This window comes from Tupaia chinensis, unplaced genomic scaffold (assembly GCF_000334495.1).
Source record: "Tupaia chinensis unplaced genomic scaffold, TupChi_1.0 Scaffold139484_1, whole genome shotgun sequence".
In the NCBI taxonomy this organism is placed as follows: domain Eukaryota; kingdom Metazoa; phylum Chordata; class Mammalia; order Scandentia; family Tupaiidae; genus Tupaia; species Tupaia belangeri.
In genome coordinates this window covers 565728-583571 of record NW_006199369.1, presented here as the reverse complement: position 1 = coordinate 583571, position 17844 = coordinate 565728, and the positions used below count along the sequence as shown (strand labels likewise).

Genomic DNA, 17844 nt, shown 5'->3' with positions numbered 1-17844 from the left:
CCCTACTTTCTGTGGTGATCCACATTTAATGGACATAGGATTGGTAGAAATTCTATACCACAAAAGCAATGGAAACTGTTCAGTTCAGAACTATACTGACTGAGAAAAAAGACAGGTCTTCACTCCCTCTGAGAAAAATACTGCCATTGCCCAAACTTCTTCAGCAAGCCTGCCTCAGGCTCAGAGGGCCTTAACTTCAGGGCAAGAGAGAGGACTCCATGTAAAAGTCATATTCTTCAACCCTGTTTTAGTTGGAGACCTTCCATGAGAGCTTGTCAGAGGTTTATCCAAATTAATAAAAAGGAAATTGCCGTGCTAGTTTCCATTCAGCTATCAGTTCTTGGAACCTGCCAGTGTATGTCATTAGTTGGAGCCAGTGATAGACTGGCAAATATTTGAAAACTAGCTCCATGGGCCAGCTCAGCGACACAGCAGTAATATACTGCTTGAATGATGCTGCATTCATGTGGAAGACAATGGTTTTGTTTCCCTTGTTGACCTATATTCACTAGGTACATGTCCCCACGGTCCTGGTGGGCTGAGAAGGGAAGGGGAGGATCTCGAGACCCTGCCAAGGGTGCTTGTCTGTCTCTCCCTCTCTTCTTTCCCTCTTTTTGTCATTCTCATTAAAGAAAAAATAATAAACTTAAAAAATATATATCTCAAGAAAAAATATAATCTGATTTGTAGCACTTGCCAATTTCCATGGTGTAAATACTCTCACATTGTTTAGTTCAAATCTCGCTAGTTCAAGCTACTAGAATTACATCACTGACCATAGAGTTGGAAAGAACTGCATAGAAGCACAAAATTATGCCAGAGAACTTCAAAAGTTCACCAAAAAGCCAGAATTAAAGTACAAGTATATGCTGGTGCAAAAATTTTTAAATCCATTAACAGTTTTTTCGTAATACAGATTTTCCACTAACTTTTGAAGACCACCCCCAGCCATATAGTATTTCCATCATATAGATACAATTTAATACATATAGCTAGGTCTTACCCTATCCCATAGTATATATACATCATAATATTTATATCATATAGATATGCAAGTAATTTCAGAAGAATATGTAACAGCATACTAATCAGAAAGGGGTACGTTTTGAATATCTATTGCTATTGTTTTTAATTATATGTTTATATATTTTGATTGGTAATGATGTCTAGTCTAACAACTAGCTTGCAAAACTCCTGAAAATCTAGCCATCAGCTCTCAGGACTGAGTACAGGTCAACCCCAGCACACCACAGGGAGAGCACAGTAGGGTAACGGTGGCACTTAAAATGCAGACCTAACACCCTATGTAACTCTACACAACGCAGCGGCTATGGTTGTGAGGACCAAGCAGAAAGCTTGAAATAACTTGACTGCCTTGCACAGACTAATCGTAATGTTAATAAAATTCAGTGAAATAGAAAGAGAACAAACCTGGTAGTGGTCCTGCAGCAAAGTGACCCCTTGTATAGCCGACAAAATGAGATGCCTTATCCTGCCTTCCCTGCAGTGCACAGCAGCACACAAAATGTCCTTAGTCAAGGAAGGGTTTTCTGCAGGAGGAAACACAGAAGTAATTAGGAAACAAGCCTTTTCTGAACCAATCACTCACAAAATCATTTTTTAAAGATTCAAGGTGATACAAATTCTTAAAGTTTTCTCAAACCATTAAGATAGAAGATAAAGGGGAGGCTGTTTCATTTGAGTTTCAAGTGTAACTATATAACTTTGTTTTTCCTGGGCCTAACTGATTGTATAGAAATTAACGTCCTTGGAACCACCGAATGGCATAATAGTTATGTTGCTGGACTCTCATGTAGTCAGCTGCAGTTCGAGTCCCTGCTCTGGTGGCTTAAAACTCATGCTGGGTGTGTGTGTGTGTGTGCCCAAAATACTGAGAGAAGAATGGAAAAGGGATTGCAGTGTGGCCATGCCCCCTGGGCAAGAGTGATTTCTCACTTTCTGTCTCTGTCTCTCCAGCAAGCACACATGCCCTATAGAAAAATATCTAAGAAAGAAAGAAAGAAAGAAAGAAAGAAAGAAAGAAAGAGAGAGAGAAAGTGCAAACTCTAAAAAAATTAGTAATGTATTCCAGCAGATTAACATATATCATTACCAACTTGGTTTGGCCTATTCATGAATGCAAAAATGGTTCAACATTAGGAATCACATGAATGTAGCTTACTGTTTATAGATAAATGAATTCATTTACTCAGCAAGTATGGTCTGGCATTACCCTAAGTAGTTTTCTTTCTTTATTCATGATAGAGTATGTGCATAGGAGGAAGGGAAGAAAGGGAGGAAAAAGAGAAGGAAGGAAAGAAGAGAGAGAGAGAGAGAGAGAGAGAGAGAGAGAGAGAGAGAGAGAGAGAGAAAGAAAGAAAGAAAGAAAGAAAGAAAGAAAGAAAGAAAGAAAGAAAGAAAGAAAGAAAGAAAGAAAGAAAGAAAGAAAAAGAAATTAATCTCCTTTCTCTACTTTCACATACTGCACCACCAGTAGGCAGGGTACCCATCAGCCCAGTTTGCCCAGGACAGTCTGAGTATTCCCTTATTGTCCTAGAGTAACTATTAACCATGTCCTCTTTTAGGCACATGTCCCAAAAGTGCCCAGTTGGAAGGATAAATTATATATATAACCTATTTGTGAGCCTCTCCATCCTCCGTGACTCCCAGGTGACATCCTAGACGTCTTCCATGGCTCTCCTTAGCCTTAGCCCTCACAGCCAACCAACGCTCCATCCTCCCAACTCCACCTCCCAGTAATTCTAGCTTCTGCCCTTTGTCCAGCACCCCACCAGGCCATGCCCAGGATACTGCAGGCTCCTCACAGACCCCACCCCCATCTTACCCCTCGAAGCTACTTTCTATTCTGAGCCCCAGGACTTCTCCCCAAAGGAGATTATCAGCTATAGGAATCTGCACAAAGGATCCACGTTGCATCCCAAACCTTCCTGCAGCTTCCAGCACCTCCACCTTCCTGTCCCTGCCATCTGTCACGGTTGTCTGTACCTCTGCAAGACACCTGTTTCCTCCTGAGCCCATCTACTTCTCAGAATTCTACCATCGGACCCCTCTCTCTCTGGTTGTGTAGATCCACGTGAGTGCACCTCTCTGCTTGACCTTCCATTGCATGACAGACCTGTTAGCACAAGCCCCCAGCAGTGGAATCTTCCCACCCTGCTCTCTGTCACTGATTGCACCAAGCACAAGGCCTATCCATTCTAGATGCTTGGTCAGTGCAGAAAATAAGAAGCATTTTATGAGGAACAAAAGCTTTTTTTTTTCAGTTAGAAAAATAAAAATGCAATCTTGACTCTGAAATAATTATTTCTAGAAGACAGTTTTCAGAAGTTTTGAGTAGTACTAACTGAAAAAAGTCTGCCTAGAAAGCCTACATACAGTATGATTCCAACTGTATGACATTCTGGAAAAGGCAAAACTTTGGAGACAGTAAAAAGATCAGTGGTTGCCAGGAACTAGGGTTGAACAGATAGAGCACAGGGAATTTTTAGGGAAACAAAACTCCCTGATACTACAATGGTGGATACACACAAATGGACATTTGTCCAAACCCATAGAATGTTTAACACCAAGCATAGACGTTAACATAAAGTACAGACTTTGGATAATCGCGATGTGTCAACAAGGTTCACAAACTACAGCAAATGCACCAGTTTGGTGGGATTTGGTAGAGGGAGAAGCTGTACATGAGTGGAGTCAGAGGGCATGTGGGAAAAATCTTTGCACCTTCTTCACAATTTTCCTATGAATCTCAAACTACTCTGAAAAATAAAGTTTATTCATTTACAAAAAGTTTATTTTGGCTCAGCCTGGTGGCACTGTCCATAGCAAGTTGGCGCATAGGTTCACCCAGCTGGAAGTGGAAACCCTGTGTGCTCAAGGTTCTGCTGAGTCTGTGGTGTAACAAGATCCTGTCAAGGGGACTTCTTTCTCATACATGTACTCTCTATCATTAAAAAAATAAATAAAAAACAGTTTTGAACCATATACAATGAAGAGTAGATACCCTATACCCAAAGTCATGCTTTCTAGAATCATCCCATTTTGATACCTTGTTTGTTTTTCTTTTTTTATTAATCTTATTTCACTGAATTTGAAGATAGGCCCATTATTGTAGAAAAAGCAAGTCTTAAATAATCTCTTGAGCATGAGGCATGGTACAACAGTAACAGAACTGCATCCACCTAGGAGAGGTCCTGGGTTCACTTCCAGTGACCTCTCTGTACACACTGGGCACAGGGATGACCATGATCCAGACCACCTGAGACAGATCATGGCATAAAGACCCTGTTGGGGCTACCTGTATCTCCCTCTTTCTCTCTCATAGAAAGAAACTGTTTTTGAAAATGTATGGCCCAGCCACAGTGGCATGAGTGGGAGGATTTTACTGTACAATGGCAGAGGCCCCATGAAGGGAGGTCTGGGTTTAGTTCCCAGTCTAACACAAACAGGTCCAGGAAGGCCTGTGCTTATGGAGGCAGCTAACTGGGAGGCTGGGAAAGAGGAATACAACGTGGCAACATGGCAAGGCCCTATCAAAAATCTCTCTCTGCCAACTCTCTCTGCCATTTTTCCTTCTCTCACTCTTCCGAAGCCCCTTTATTATTTTTCAAAATGTACAATGGAGTAAGAAAAGTGTTGTTGAACATCACAGTATTAATCTTTGAGCATGAGCAGACCCTCTGCTCTGAGGAAGACAACATGTTTAGAAACCATTCCATTCAAACCCAGAAGAGTGGAGAGTACACCATGAGAAGGCCAACTTAATGTTGGTACTGGGCATGTCATGGATGTGTCCGTCCTGGGCGTCCTCCATGCACCATAAACACATAGACTAGATGGTGACCAATCCCCATCTGCAAGGTTAGATCGGAGAGGGTAAAGCTATGGGAATAACTATGGGCTGCAGGTCACCTGGCCTCTGTCAGCCCTGGATCTGATATCATCTGCAACCTGCCCTTAAAGCAACCCCTCCAGGACATCCAGCAACTCTTAGCACCAGCAAGAGCCCATCTTAAGCCTCCTACCCTTCCACTTTCTCAGTCCCCCCTTCCCCCACCTCATATTGCTTCTTCGATGCCTGACTCCTGCCTTCCTACCTGCTGTGGTTATTCTTTTTGGCTTCGGCGACACATTCAGACATCTGTCCTGGCTCTCCAGATATGTCAGCTCTCTCCAGACCCCTCCATTCTGCTCCCTCCTGCCTGACTGAATGCCCCCAAGTCTCTTTCTCTTAAGAGGGGCTCTAATTTCTTCACTCTAAAACCTTGAACAACTTGCTCACACTCTATACCACAGTTTGCTAATTTGTGAAGTTTTAAGATTCAAGCAGATGCCCACTGAAGCTTCTTCTGGTTCTACGGGCCTATTAGGCTCTTGGGAAATTGTTGGCATATTTAAAGTATCAAACCAGAAGGAGAAAAGCAATAACTTCCTTCATGGAAATACCAAACTCACCTCTATGGTTAGGAAAAAATAACTTTGTTTTCACCAATCATAACAGCCCTCACTGCTAACTCCCTTGTGTTTTAGGAAAGAGCTGTTTGCCCCTTTTGGTCCATTCTATCTTTTTTTTTTTTTTAAAGAGCTTTTTTTTTTGCTATAGGGCATATATGCTCACCAGAGAAAGAGAAAATAAGAATAACCCCCTAGGAGGAATGGCCATGCTGCAATCCCTTCCCTTCCATTCTCCTCTCAGGATTTTGGGGATATACACACATGCACCCAGCATGAGTTTTAAGCCTCAGTCTGGGACTCAAACTGTGGTCGACTACATGGGAGTCCAGCAACATAATTATTATTCCATCTGCTGGTCCTGGTCCATTCTATTCTGAATTTTAACTGAAAGACCCTAGAACCTTTTCTGGATCTGTCACTGTCCTTCTATTCTACAGAATGGAGTGACAGGTTAATAAGGAAAGTGGTGTAGCAGTTTAAATGTTAGTCACGCTTAAATTTCCTTGAGATAAAACATAAAAACTAAAAAATTTCTGTTACTAATGTAATTTCAAGTATGCTGTATTAATTTAGCAGCTGCAAAACAGAATGGCAAAATAAATATGAATTTAGGTACTAATGAATGTTTAACTCATTAAAAGCTATTACATTAGCTGACTGACATGTCAAAATAATTATGTCTTCAAACATGCCTGAATTCAATATGCTGGATAGGTATTCGAAAACCAGAAAGGCATTGATTTAAATTTCACTGCAGCACACTTCCACAGGCTGTAGTTATTTATTGACCTTCCCAATGGGTTCTTTGATCTGTAATATTTTATTTTTTATACTATCCCTGATATCTTTGAGTTGGAAATAGAGATTTTTCTGAAAACTAAATAAATAAATAAATAAAAACATATACAAGTCCCCCCTCATGTGACCACTGGAATTGTATTCATACATGGAATGTCTCACTTCTTCCTTTGTAAGAGCCCATTCTGATTCTGCGCCTGGGGAGCAATAGGTCTTACCTAGAAGCAATGGTGTAATTAGGCGGTCTACTGTGTTACACACCATAGGCCAAGGCCCAGCACCTGGGCCTGGCCCCGTGGTAGGTGGTGTGGATTAACACAGACAGCAAAAAGTTCTCTGTCTCATGCCAGCACTCACTCGCTGATCCATGCAACCTTTCTAAGATTTTCCCAGATCCTGGGTGGACATAGTAGTGAACATGATCACTCAAATGTCACCTGAAATGCCCCCACTCAGTGATGCCTCCCACAAAGCCTCCTGTTTCCCCACTGCTCACTCTCACCACATGACCCTGGGTTAGTTTCTTCCTAGTGCAGTGGTAATGCGACATTCTGCAATGCTGAACCCACACAGGAAGGTCCCAGGTTCACATCCCATGGTCTCCCTGTACCTACCAAACTTAGGACTCTGGCTGGCTGAGTTTGGGGGTAGATCAAAGCATAAAAACCATATTAGGAGTGCTCCCTCTCTCTCATGAAGTACATAAATAAATAAGCTTTATTTAAAAAAAAAAAAAAGGTTGACTCTACATGGGGAAAAATATAAGAAATAAGAGAATGAAATATTATATTTGATAGAAATTGCCTCAAGGGGGACCAGCAGTTAGCATAATGGCTATGTCGCTGAACTCTCATGTAGCCGACCGCGGTTTGAGTCCCAGACCCGGTGGCTTAAACTCATGCCGGGCACGTGTGCGTGTGTGCCCAAGATCCTGAGAGGAGAATGGAGGAGAAGGGGTTGTGGCGTGGCCATCCCTCCTGGGGGGTGATTTCTCGCTTTCTGTCTCTCTGTCCCTCTCTGTCTTTCTGGTGAGCACACGTGCCCTATAGCAAAAATCTCTCAAAAAAAAAAAAATTGCCTCAAGGTCCTTGCCAGCAAAGAGGATGGGGCAGTTCTCAGACAAGATGCCACCTCCCTACTAAAGGCCATGGAGCCCAGCTAAGGTCAAGGAGACAGTGGAAACACATCTCAACAGCAAGGTCAGAGATCAGAAAGCCTGGTACACGGGTAGGAGGAAACGGTTTAATTTTACTGAGCAGAGGGACCAGCAGTTGGTGTAACAGCTATGTCACTGGACTCTCATGCAGCCGACCATGGTTCGAGTCCTGGACCCAGTGGCTTAAACTCACACCAGGCACAAGTGTATGCATGCCCAAGATCCCAAGAGGAGAATGGAGGAGAAGGGATTGCAGCATGCCCATCCCCCTGGGGGGTGATTTCTCGCTTTCTGTCTCTCTGTCTCTCTCAATCTTTCTGGCGAGCACATGCCCCCTATAGCAAAAACCTCTTTTAAAAAAAAAAAAAAAAAAAACTTGGCTGAGCAGAGATTCCCAGTGGTGGGAATGAAGTTGGAAAGGGTGGGCCAGATTCCCCAGGGCCTGGAAGCCAGGCTAAGGTTCTGCTTTGTTCTGAAAGAAACTCAGGCACTCTCTTCATCTCTCTGCAGCCAAACTCTGAAAATTGGCGTAGGACGATTATGTAGTTTTACATAGCAGCCCACCTGCAAAAATGATGAGTACATGCAAAAACACCATCCTCACTTTCTGCAACATCTCCATGGTTCCAGAGGGCTTCCCAGGCTGCTGGAAAACTTGACATATTCCAGTAACACTTAGGAGAAAAAAAAAAAACAGACAATGGTATTAAAGAGTGAAAATCCACAACTCAGTGCATCTCTACTGTGTAGAGATCATGTCATAACACATATGTAGGTAGTATCCTCCCTGCTCAACTATGTTTTTAGGAACACGAGAACACAGATAGCATAGGCTAGGCCTCTGAAAAACTTTGGACTCTTTTACTTAAGTTCAAAGCATGGTTTTGTTGCAAGTAAAGCTGGCATTTGTTTTTTCTTGGTCCATTATCTTGATTTGCAAAGGCTAATGATTAGAATCAAGATATGATAGTCCATAGAGCTAAGATGTAAAGTCTCTGTTGAGAACTGAAAAAATTTGAGATAAGGCTGAGGTTGGTGGAGAATGACAGGATCACATCTAGTTCAGAAGAAAATGCAGAGTAGAGCCCTAATATCAACAGTTCAGTTTGGCATCAAAGCCAATGGATGAGGCAGAAACTTCAGAGAGCCAGCATTCAAATTTTGAGGTAGTGATGGCTCTTTGTGCCCATGGGCACCTGTTCTCATGACTAAGGACATCTTACCAAGGTATAAAAGAAAATCACTGGGTTCCAGGTCCTGCTCTGTAGCAACAGAACAGAAAATCATTTAGATTATCCATCTAATGAATGAGGGGCACGTGGGATTAAGAGAAAGGCAGGGGCAGGCAAGGATCATGGACCATCCAGATAGTATTATTACACTCAGAGAGGGCAGAGAGGGCAGGTGCAGCATCCCTGGATTCCGTACACCCTCCCACCTGGGCAGTGGTCTACTGTTAGAGCAAGAGGATCAGATTTCCACTGAAACCTTCCACTTCCAGGGAGGGGAGGGCCTGCAGGTGGATCCACCAGGTGGAGTTGGATTGAACTAACAAGGGGAGGAGCCACCCACTGCCTGCACCTCTCTGTGGTTAGCTACAACAGAAGCACAGCTTTCTGTGTGAAGTGAGTGGCTTCATACTCCTCCTACCTATCAAATGGGAGGACTCTTGGCTACCAGAGTATGCAAAAGAAAAATTGTTTTTTTTTTGTCTAGCCTTGGGACAAGTGAATAAAGCAAGGCATTTTTATATTTGAAAATAATTTACTTTTGAAAAATTTTTCATAGATTCAAATCATATCAAGCCAAATAATAGAGTAAATAGTGAAAAGAAAGGACTGAATTGAAATCATTCATGCTGAAGCTGACTTCAGAGTGTAATGGAAGTTAAGTCGAGAAGGACCACTTACACTGGTTCAATGTAATTCTTCTGTGTTTTTATTTTATAGTGACTGCAGGAGGGAAAAAAAATGAAGTGAATTATTCTTTTATTACTTTTGATTTGTCAGTGAGACTCTTTGCCAGTATTCAGTCAATATAAATAATCCCCTCAAGTATTTCTCAAAACACATAATGGTTTGAAGCTATAAAGAAAATCAGTGATCTCTTTATTGGTCCTCACTTCTTTTTCTGATGTGACATTCTTTCCAGTAGTTGTGTTAATAAAAATCTCAAAAACTGGCTGGAAAAAAGCTCTCATAGAATTTACCCACTGAGTGTCATTTAGGAGGAACTCTTTTCCTATGAGAGCTATTCTCTTAATACGTTATTTCAAGCTGTTGATGAGTTATACTCTGACCAAAAGATGAGTCAAAAAAATAATACTAAATCTTTACTCAAATCACCTCCATAGTCACTTTTAATTCCACTAAAGTTCCCTGCAACCATTCTGGAGGTTTCCAAATGGTCATTGGGAGGCTGAGCAAATGTCAGCAGTAGGTTAAAAACATCCCAATCATCCTTTCTTAAACTCTTCCAGAGAACTTCTAATGTGAGCTCAGTCACCTCTTTAAGTAAGTCCCTACTTCTGTGCTATTCTGCATTAACATTTTAGAAAAAAAAATGATCACTTTACTAATTCTTTCACATTTTCCACTTGAGAGCAACTTTGAATGGAAATTGGATGAAGATGCAAGAAGTCCATTTGGTTGGTGATGTTATTTATAGGAACCAAGCAATTCAGAATTTATTCCCATACATTGACAGAATCCATAGAGAGTAGTTGAGGCCCATTAATAGATGCTATCACAAGACATTCTGCATCTCCCAAAGTGATACTCATACAAGTTTAAAATTCACCAATTTCTTCCAAAATATCAGAAAAGTTCTTGAATTGGTTCAAATATGAAAATATACTTAATGATACATTTAAAATATCAGAAGGTTGTGAAATATTAGGTTTGGCCCCAGTCATCCTTAGGGTCAAGTCAAGAAATGGTATCAATAGACCATATATATTTTTAAATGTGAAATAATCTAAATTTTTTTGAAGTAGCTATTTCCTTCACAAGATGTTGAATATTTTGTCACATAATGGAAAAGAGAATTTCAAAGAATTTCAGAGTGCCCATGACACTGAAGATAGCATGAGTTTTAAAAATCACAGCCATCTTCCCCAACACTTTCTTGGCTAGCTGAGTAAGTTTCATGGTGGAGCACACTGATGTGACAATTTCTCTCAGTTACGCACTGTCATTTAACAGCATGGTCTGAATCTTAGACATTTCTAACAGGGATTCCAGGACACGACTTTCTTTGTCAGATCTCTTAGTTAATTTCTAACGTTGCTCTGCTCCTTGGAAGTAAAAAAAAAAAAAATTATTAATAAAGAAAAGCAAATCAGTGAGGCTAGCAAGTAGAATTTCTTGGAGTGTAGAATGCAAACTGCAAAGTTCTGATTAGAAGAGTTTATAAGAGTATCCATGAGACTTGCTACCTCCGTAGAACTTTTTCTCAAAATGCAAAGAACTGACCTAAGATCCTGATTGAGTTTAAAGAACTCAGAACTACTGAAACAGAAAAGCAGCTGACTCACCACTGTAAGAAAAGTTCAAATTACTTTCAGTTTCATTTTTCATTGACGTTTCCCTTAAAAGGGTATTAAATAAACGTCACATAAACTCTAGTCCTTGGTGACTATCAAAATAAAATTATCCACTGTCTAATATAAATAAGTCTTTGATTAGATATATATGTATGTGGTCTCCTTTAAACTTGAGAAAATGCTCATCAATCTGTCTTCTTTCATCAAGGTAAGAAACTGATCCAATTTCAGAATTTCTAGAATTTTATCCTTTGGGACAAAACCATAATATATATGTATTGGATTGTTGAAAAAGTCATGCATGACAAATTTTTGCATAGAAAAACAAAAAAAAATGTCATGACTTTTCTAACAACCCAATATTTTAATCTCATGCTTAATATTTTAGTGAGAGAAAGTTTAAAATATAGAGATTTTTATGATTTAATATGTATATAACAGCAAGATAGCAGAGTAATACTGTGTAAAAGATGATGAGCTAAAATAATTCCAGATGAAACAATATTCTACTGTCAAACAATAAGAAGAGTGATTACTCAAACCTAACAACTTTAAAAGTCACATACTCCTGATTTTGGAAATGGTGAGGCCCAATTTGTGGTGCACGCTGATAAGATGCCATGCTGCACAGGCTGGGACCACATGGGAGGCCCATGTTCCATTCCTACCTAGCCCAGCCCAAAGACCAAGTGCAGCAGTGAGCTCCTGTAATCCTAGCATATCAGGAGGCTGAGGCAGGAGGATGACTGCACTGAGTAGCAGTCAGACCCTGTCTGACAAGGACTAGGCATGGTAGCTACACCTGTGGTCCTAGCTGGGAGGCTTAGGAGGATAGCAACATGGGGAAGCTCTGTCTGGAAAAAAAAAAATGAAAGAAAGAAAGAAAAAGAAAAAAGAAAAGAAAGAAAGAGAGAGAGAGGAAAGAAGGAAGGAAGGAAGGAAGGAAGGAAGGAAGGAAGGAAGGAAGGAAGGAAGGAAGGAAGGAAGGAAGGAAGGAAGGAAGGAAGGAAGGAAGGAAGGAAAGAAGGATGGAAGGAAGGAAGGAAGGAAGGAAGGGGAAAGAAAAGGAAAGAAGCTGAAATAACTGCAGAGATTCATGATGTAAGTGCCTCTGAAAATGTGGTAAACATGTTTGTATTTTTTTGAATTTTAAAACTACTGCAAGCTCTCTCTGTCCATGGTTTTCACACCCACAGATTCAGCCAAACTAAGATGCAACCAGGCCACACCAATTGTTTTAAAATGGGGAAAGAGATAGCTCTCTGAAAGAAAGATGCTGAAGAATTTTATCTATTTCGCTTTACACTGTGTCTGGTGCGTAGCTTACTCGTAAGTAGTTTTGACCTGATTCAATGTTTGTGAGAAGATGTCTGTAGATTATGTTCAAATACTATGCCATTTTATGTGTGGAACCTGGACATTCGTGGGTGTTGGTATCTATGAGGGTCCTGAAATCAACCTCCCACAGTTACCAAGGGTTGACTACATGCTAGTAAATCTCTTAGACACTGATATGGCTTTGTAATATGTCAGTTTGGCAGGGCTGAACAAGAGTCCCAGAGTGCCTTTTCTAGTATGTTTCTGGCCTAGGAGGGCTAGAAATTCCATGTAAAATAGGATGCTATATTTATTTTTATAATTTAAAAATGTAAAAGGAACAAGATGGAGTTAATTGTTATGGGCTAGGTATATGCTTACTACTGGATGATAGTCATCAGAATTATTTTACCTTGATATTTTGATAAAATGTTTATTGAAGCAAATTTGTTTCAAAGATCATTCAAAGACTTTAGATACAAGTGCTGTTACTGACATTTCTACACTGGAGACAACAAAGTGATTTGGGATTACATCACAACTACATGCACCATGCAAAGCAAAAGCAGACTCACCTCATCTCTGCAATAACATCTTTGTGGAAGTCTTTTAGCAGAAGAGATACTTTGGTCTCAGAATTTTCCTTTAGTAAAAAGGAGAAGAATGTTTTCAAAAACTGTTCCATAACACCCGCTAGGCTTCTTGGAGAGAGAATTGTTTTCCCACCATTTTCTGACTGTGTGTAGTTCAAGATGAGGTTAATGAAATTCATTACTTGAAGGTCGATATCACTTAAATTTGGAACTGCTTCTTGAAAACTCCCAGCTAAGTTATTGATTGAGTTAATTAGGATGTTTTCGAAAAGCCACTGAATAACTGAGAAATTAGTTAGCTGTCCTGGATTTAGCAGATGAGTAAGAAAAGCAACATCAAGTTCACCTTCTCTGGAAATGTTTTTCAGATAGCCCAAAACTGTTGTGACATCTTTAATCAACAAGGTGAGATCATCCATTGAACTATCATTGGCCATAAGAACAAATAGTGTTTGTATCATCCTGGAGTACTCTTCATCGGCATATTCATGAAGCCACCTTCTGATGACTAATAGAAAATCTTCATTGTTTTCTGATGTCGTCAATGATGATGAATTCAGGATTTCCAGAAAATGGCCAAGTTGCACAGTCATGTTTTGAAGAACCACTGAATTTGCACTTTGGATTTCCTTGTTAATTTCAGAGACTGGGTATCTGATACTAAGGTCATGTGTTAGGTTGTTCATGGTCTGTTCAAAATCAAGCCATAGTTCTTCAAAGCTGTGAGTCTTTTCACTTTTTTTAATAATTCTTGATAATGCTTCTAAACTATTTCCTGTAACTTTTGCATCCAGAAGCATCATGAATGGAGAGAATAGATAATAAGTAGCATTCTCTAGGTCCCAGTCCTCAGAAATAGACTTTATTATCTTTCCCAAATCTAAGGAAATATTCTTTTGAAAATATGTTTCTGTATCTTTACTAATGTTAAGGATCTGATTTAAAAATGTTAGCTTGTTAAGGATGTTTTCACCTAATGTAACTTTTGTAAAGTTGACATGTTTTAGCTTTTCTATGATTTTCAAAGCAAATTGCTTTATGGGACCACCAGGACAAAGTGCAGAGATACTGTTTTTTCTTTGATTTCCAGAAGATGGGACAAATGGTAACACTTTATGCCAAAATTCTTGCACAGCTTCCACAAGTGAAGTTTTAATATGGAAGACTTCAAACAGCTTTAGAAGAATAGAATTCCAGTCTGCTAACTCATGAATTGCACAGACAACTTTGTTGGTTATTTCCACCTGTGTGCTTTCGTCTGAACATTGTGAACCATCACCTTGCACAGATAAGTGGAGATGGTCAAGTATACTGGCCACTTTGCTATAAAAAGAAGAAGATAAAGACCCGTGGACATTGCAGGCTTCTAACTTTGGATTCTGCTGAAATCCAGAAGTTGTATGATTTCTGCACCAAAGCACAGCAAGGCATGTTAAAACCTCTGAAACAGTATCTGGTTTATCTGATATTAATTCAATTGTATCCAGAAGAGTCTTTATCATAATAGCAAAGTCTTCCTTGGTATTGTTTGAAATGCTTATCCCATGAAGGAGTGTGAAGTTGTAGATGTCCTTAAGGGCCTCTGTGATGTTTTTATCAATTACCCTCTGCAGGAGCCGCACAGCATGAGGAAGCACGTAGTACACATCAACCACAGAATCCACGTCGCCTTTAGGAAGCAGGCGTGACAGCTGTAACAGATGATTAACGTTCCAGGAGTGTGAGCTGGTGACAAATCTTTCCATCAAGCCAACAATCAAGTTGATCCCTAAATCGCCAGTATCTAATCTGCTGATATTCTTAAAGAAATCCATTAGGCTTTCACTAATTTGTTGAAGCTGATCTACTATAAGGTCTATGTCAGCCTTCTTGAGACTACGCATGAGAGAAGTTACTCTCTTTAGAACTTGAATGTGACTTGTATTTTGTGGAATATTATGAAGAACTGTGGGCATTAAGGAGTTGAACACATCCCTCATCAGTTGAACACCAAGATCCACAGCTTTCATTATTTCAGTTGGAACTACTCTAGATAAATTTTGGAGATTATGAGAGATATTGAGGGCAAGGTAACTAGCTAAATGATAAATTGAATTGCCTAAACTGTTTATGTCCTTTTCCTTTGGACTGGTGGCAAATAGACTAAAAATCTTTTCCATTTTGAAAGAGGAATACTTCTCCAGGATGTGTGGGGAAATATCTTTCACGAGGTTCTGGATTTCTTTTCCTAGTGTGATTAAATGTAGCCAAATATTTTGAAACTGGTAAGGAATCTCATCTGACACTTCCATGGGTCTCAAAATTAATTCAGTAAAATGTTTCCAGTTGTATTGAGATGCATAATCAAAGTCTCTTGTTAAGTTGCTGATAATCATCCTTATTTGGTTTGTAGAATCATTTAAAAGAGCTAATAAAATCTCAAATATTGGTACCTTCTCTTTTTCAAAGGTTGTAGTAAGTATAATATTTAGAAAGTCAGTTATATTTTTCAAATAAATATTTACACAATCTGTATTTGACTCATTTAATGAACAAATAGGTTGCTTTGTATTTAACACCCAAGTTACAATTTTCAATACAGAGTTCATTTTATTTTCCACGTCTTTGTAACTCCTCAAAATGTTGTGAGGATGGCTTTGTGCAAAACTTGAGTTATACATCACATACAGACGGTTGATGACATTTAGACATGCAATGCATCCGTTCAGTCTGCTAATTGTGTTCTCAGAGGAAATTGTGGAATTTAACATGGTGAGAATATGAAATATCCTCTGTGAAGTATTTACAAATAATAAGTCATCTTCTAAAATAAGTTTAGTAACATTTCGGAAAACGGCAGCGCAGGACAATAAATCTCGGTCACGTGACACATTTCTAAGAAATAATATTGTTTCTCTCAGCTCAGCGACGCTACTTTCAAGTTTTGCTCCATGATTTGTGGTATTAGTTGAAAGAAAGTAGTTTATCAAATTTACACTTTTATCTATATACTTTGAGGTATTGCTATTTTCAAAGAATACTCCAAGCAGAAAATATAAAAACTCTCTACTTTTGCTTGTGTTCAATGGAAATGTCTTGAGCTGATGAAAGGCAGTGTCCATGGTGAAAAGAGATTTCTCTACTTGGTCCAGGTTCTGTGATTTTACTGTAACTAATACATTGCCCAATGCAACCAACAGATCCCTGAGAGCGAGGAGATCATCCCAATTATGGATATCATCAATGTGAGTTACGTTTTTAAACAAATTTAATATCAGCCTAGCAGTGCGATGGGTAGGGAACAGTCCTTGGCAGCTTTTAGACATTGCTACATCCTTTTCCAATTCATCAGAAAGTTGAGTCAGACCAATGTGAAGAGAAGTGAAAATATTCCTGTCAAACTTAAATAGGTGAGATATGCTTCCCCAGATTTCAGTCCACATTTGAAGCCATGAAATGGTACAGTGAACAGCCATAAGCTGGTTGAACGCACTGACATTTGCAGAGAAGTTTGAAAAGATTGGTGCCCATGGAAGAATAAGTGAAGACCTCTCATTTGTTGAATAATTCACAGAAGAAATGTGTTTATCATTCAAAACAAAGCATTCACTATCCAGTAGGGCTTCTACTGAACCATTGATGAATTGACTCATATACTGAAATAAAGAAATGCGAAAATCTTCATCCAGTATGAAGAGCTGCTTAAGGCCTGTCAGTGTAGCATGAATCACTTCTGATTCTTGGTCTTCTGTAGACATCAGGGATTGGGCTTGGAGCTCCAAAAAGTTAAAAATTAAGAGCAATTTTTCACAATAAGTTGCTTCAGAAGTTCCCACAATAATTCCCGCTATCTCTGATAAAAATGCAAATGCTTCCCTGACATTTTGGAAATTAAATTGCTTTATGATATCCAAAATACATTTTGAGATTTGTGTCAGAAAAGTGAGCAGAGACTCTCTACTCTGAATGCTGAAGAACTTGTAAATATTTTGGTAAAGTGAAGAATATATTTGCAGAAGTAAAGCTGAATCCTTACTGTTGAAGACATTTAGGTATATGTCAGATAAAATGGCATAAAGCTCTTGCTTTTGAGGTTCAGATAGGGCTGAGAAGAGACCAGATGCATTTCTTACGGCAGAAACTGTTTCCAGAGCTTCTGAGACTTGTTCTTGCCTCAGAAATCCAAATTGATGAAGACTATCAATTACGGTTTCACTCAAATGTACAAAATCCATATTTATAGCTGGTGATTTATGCCCTTCTGAATGGAACAACCAGGAAAAGTTAAATCCTTTATGAAGGATCTTCTCATTTTCTGGAAAAGAAACATTTAAAACTGTAGACAAGTTTTCCAACTTAGCTCTGTCTTCTTCTGAAAAGCCATAGAGCCATAATTCTAGTAGTTTGGGATTAACTTCAGAAAACAGTAATTCCATGAATTTCAAAATATTTCTGGATTCCTTCCTCATCCAGCGACTTTTAAGTGTCTTTATTTTTTCAATCATCTCTTGGCCAGTTTTCAAAAGTTTCTGAGAATCAGTAGCAGATAGGTCTCCCTCTAAACTCTTTAAATGATTTACCCATAAAATACTTGTATTCAGAATATTCTCTTTAAGAGTTGGGAGGTGATGGAATTCGGTGCTACCGGGTGATGCAAAAAGAGTAGGCAATAATAATTTCTCCAAAAATGTCACAAATGATAAAAGAAGATGTGTTTGTTCAGCCTCAAGGTTATTCAACTTCTTTTCCATCACTAGAAGGCGCTTTATGAAGTTTAAGGCCCTACGATATCAACATAATTGTTTTAGTATCAGAAAGAAAAATAAATAAATCAATTTACCAAACTTGCAAGGTAATACCCATTTACTTATAGTAAAAGATACACGAAACCCTTACTACACAATATACTTCTCCATGAAAATTAAACTAACACAACCATTTTAGAAATCCACAATTCAGTCATAAATACTCAGCTTAAAATG

The 17844-nt window shown here is 39.2% G+C and overlaps 1 protein-coding gene across 1 annotated transcript in view; it reads right to left on the bottom strand.

The window, feature by feature from the left end:
• Window positions 1–17844, bottom strand: part of ABCA13 (ATP binding cassette subfamily A member 13) — a 500786-nt gene that overhangs the window by 392062 nt on the left and 90880 nt on the right. The window contains 12 exon segments of the mRNA XM_014593022.1: window positions 1432–1550; window positions 7994–8103; window positions 9425–9500; window positions 9503–9760; window positions 9763–9936; window positions 9939–10022; window positions 10025–10406; window positions 10408–10827; window positions 10830–10976; window positions 10978–11121; window positions 11124–11236; window positions 12867–17644. Of these exon segments, the coding sequence (XP_014448508.1) occupies window positions 1432–1550; window positions 7994–8103; window positions 9425–9500; window positions 9503–9760; window positions 9763–9936; window positions 9939–10022; window positions 10025–10406; window positions 10408–10827; window positions 10830–10976; window positions 10978–11121; window positions 11124–11236; window positions 12867–17644 (6805 nt within the window).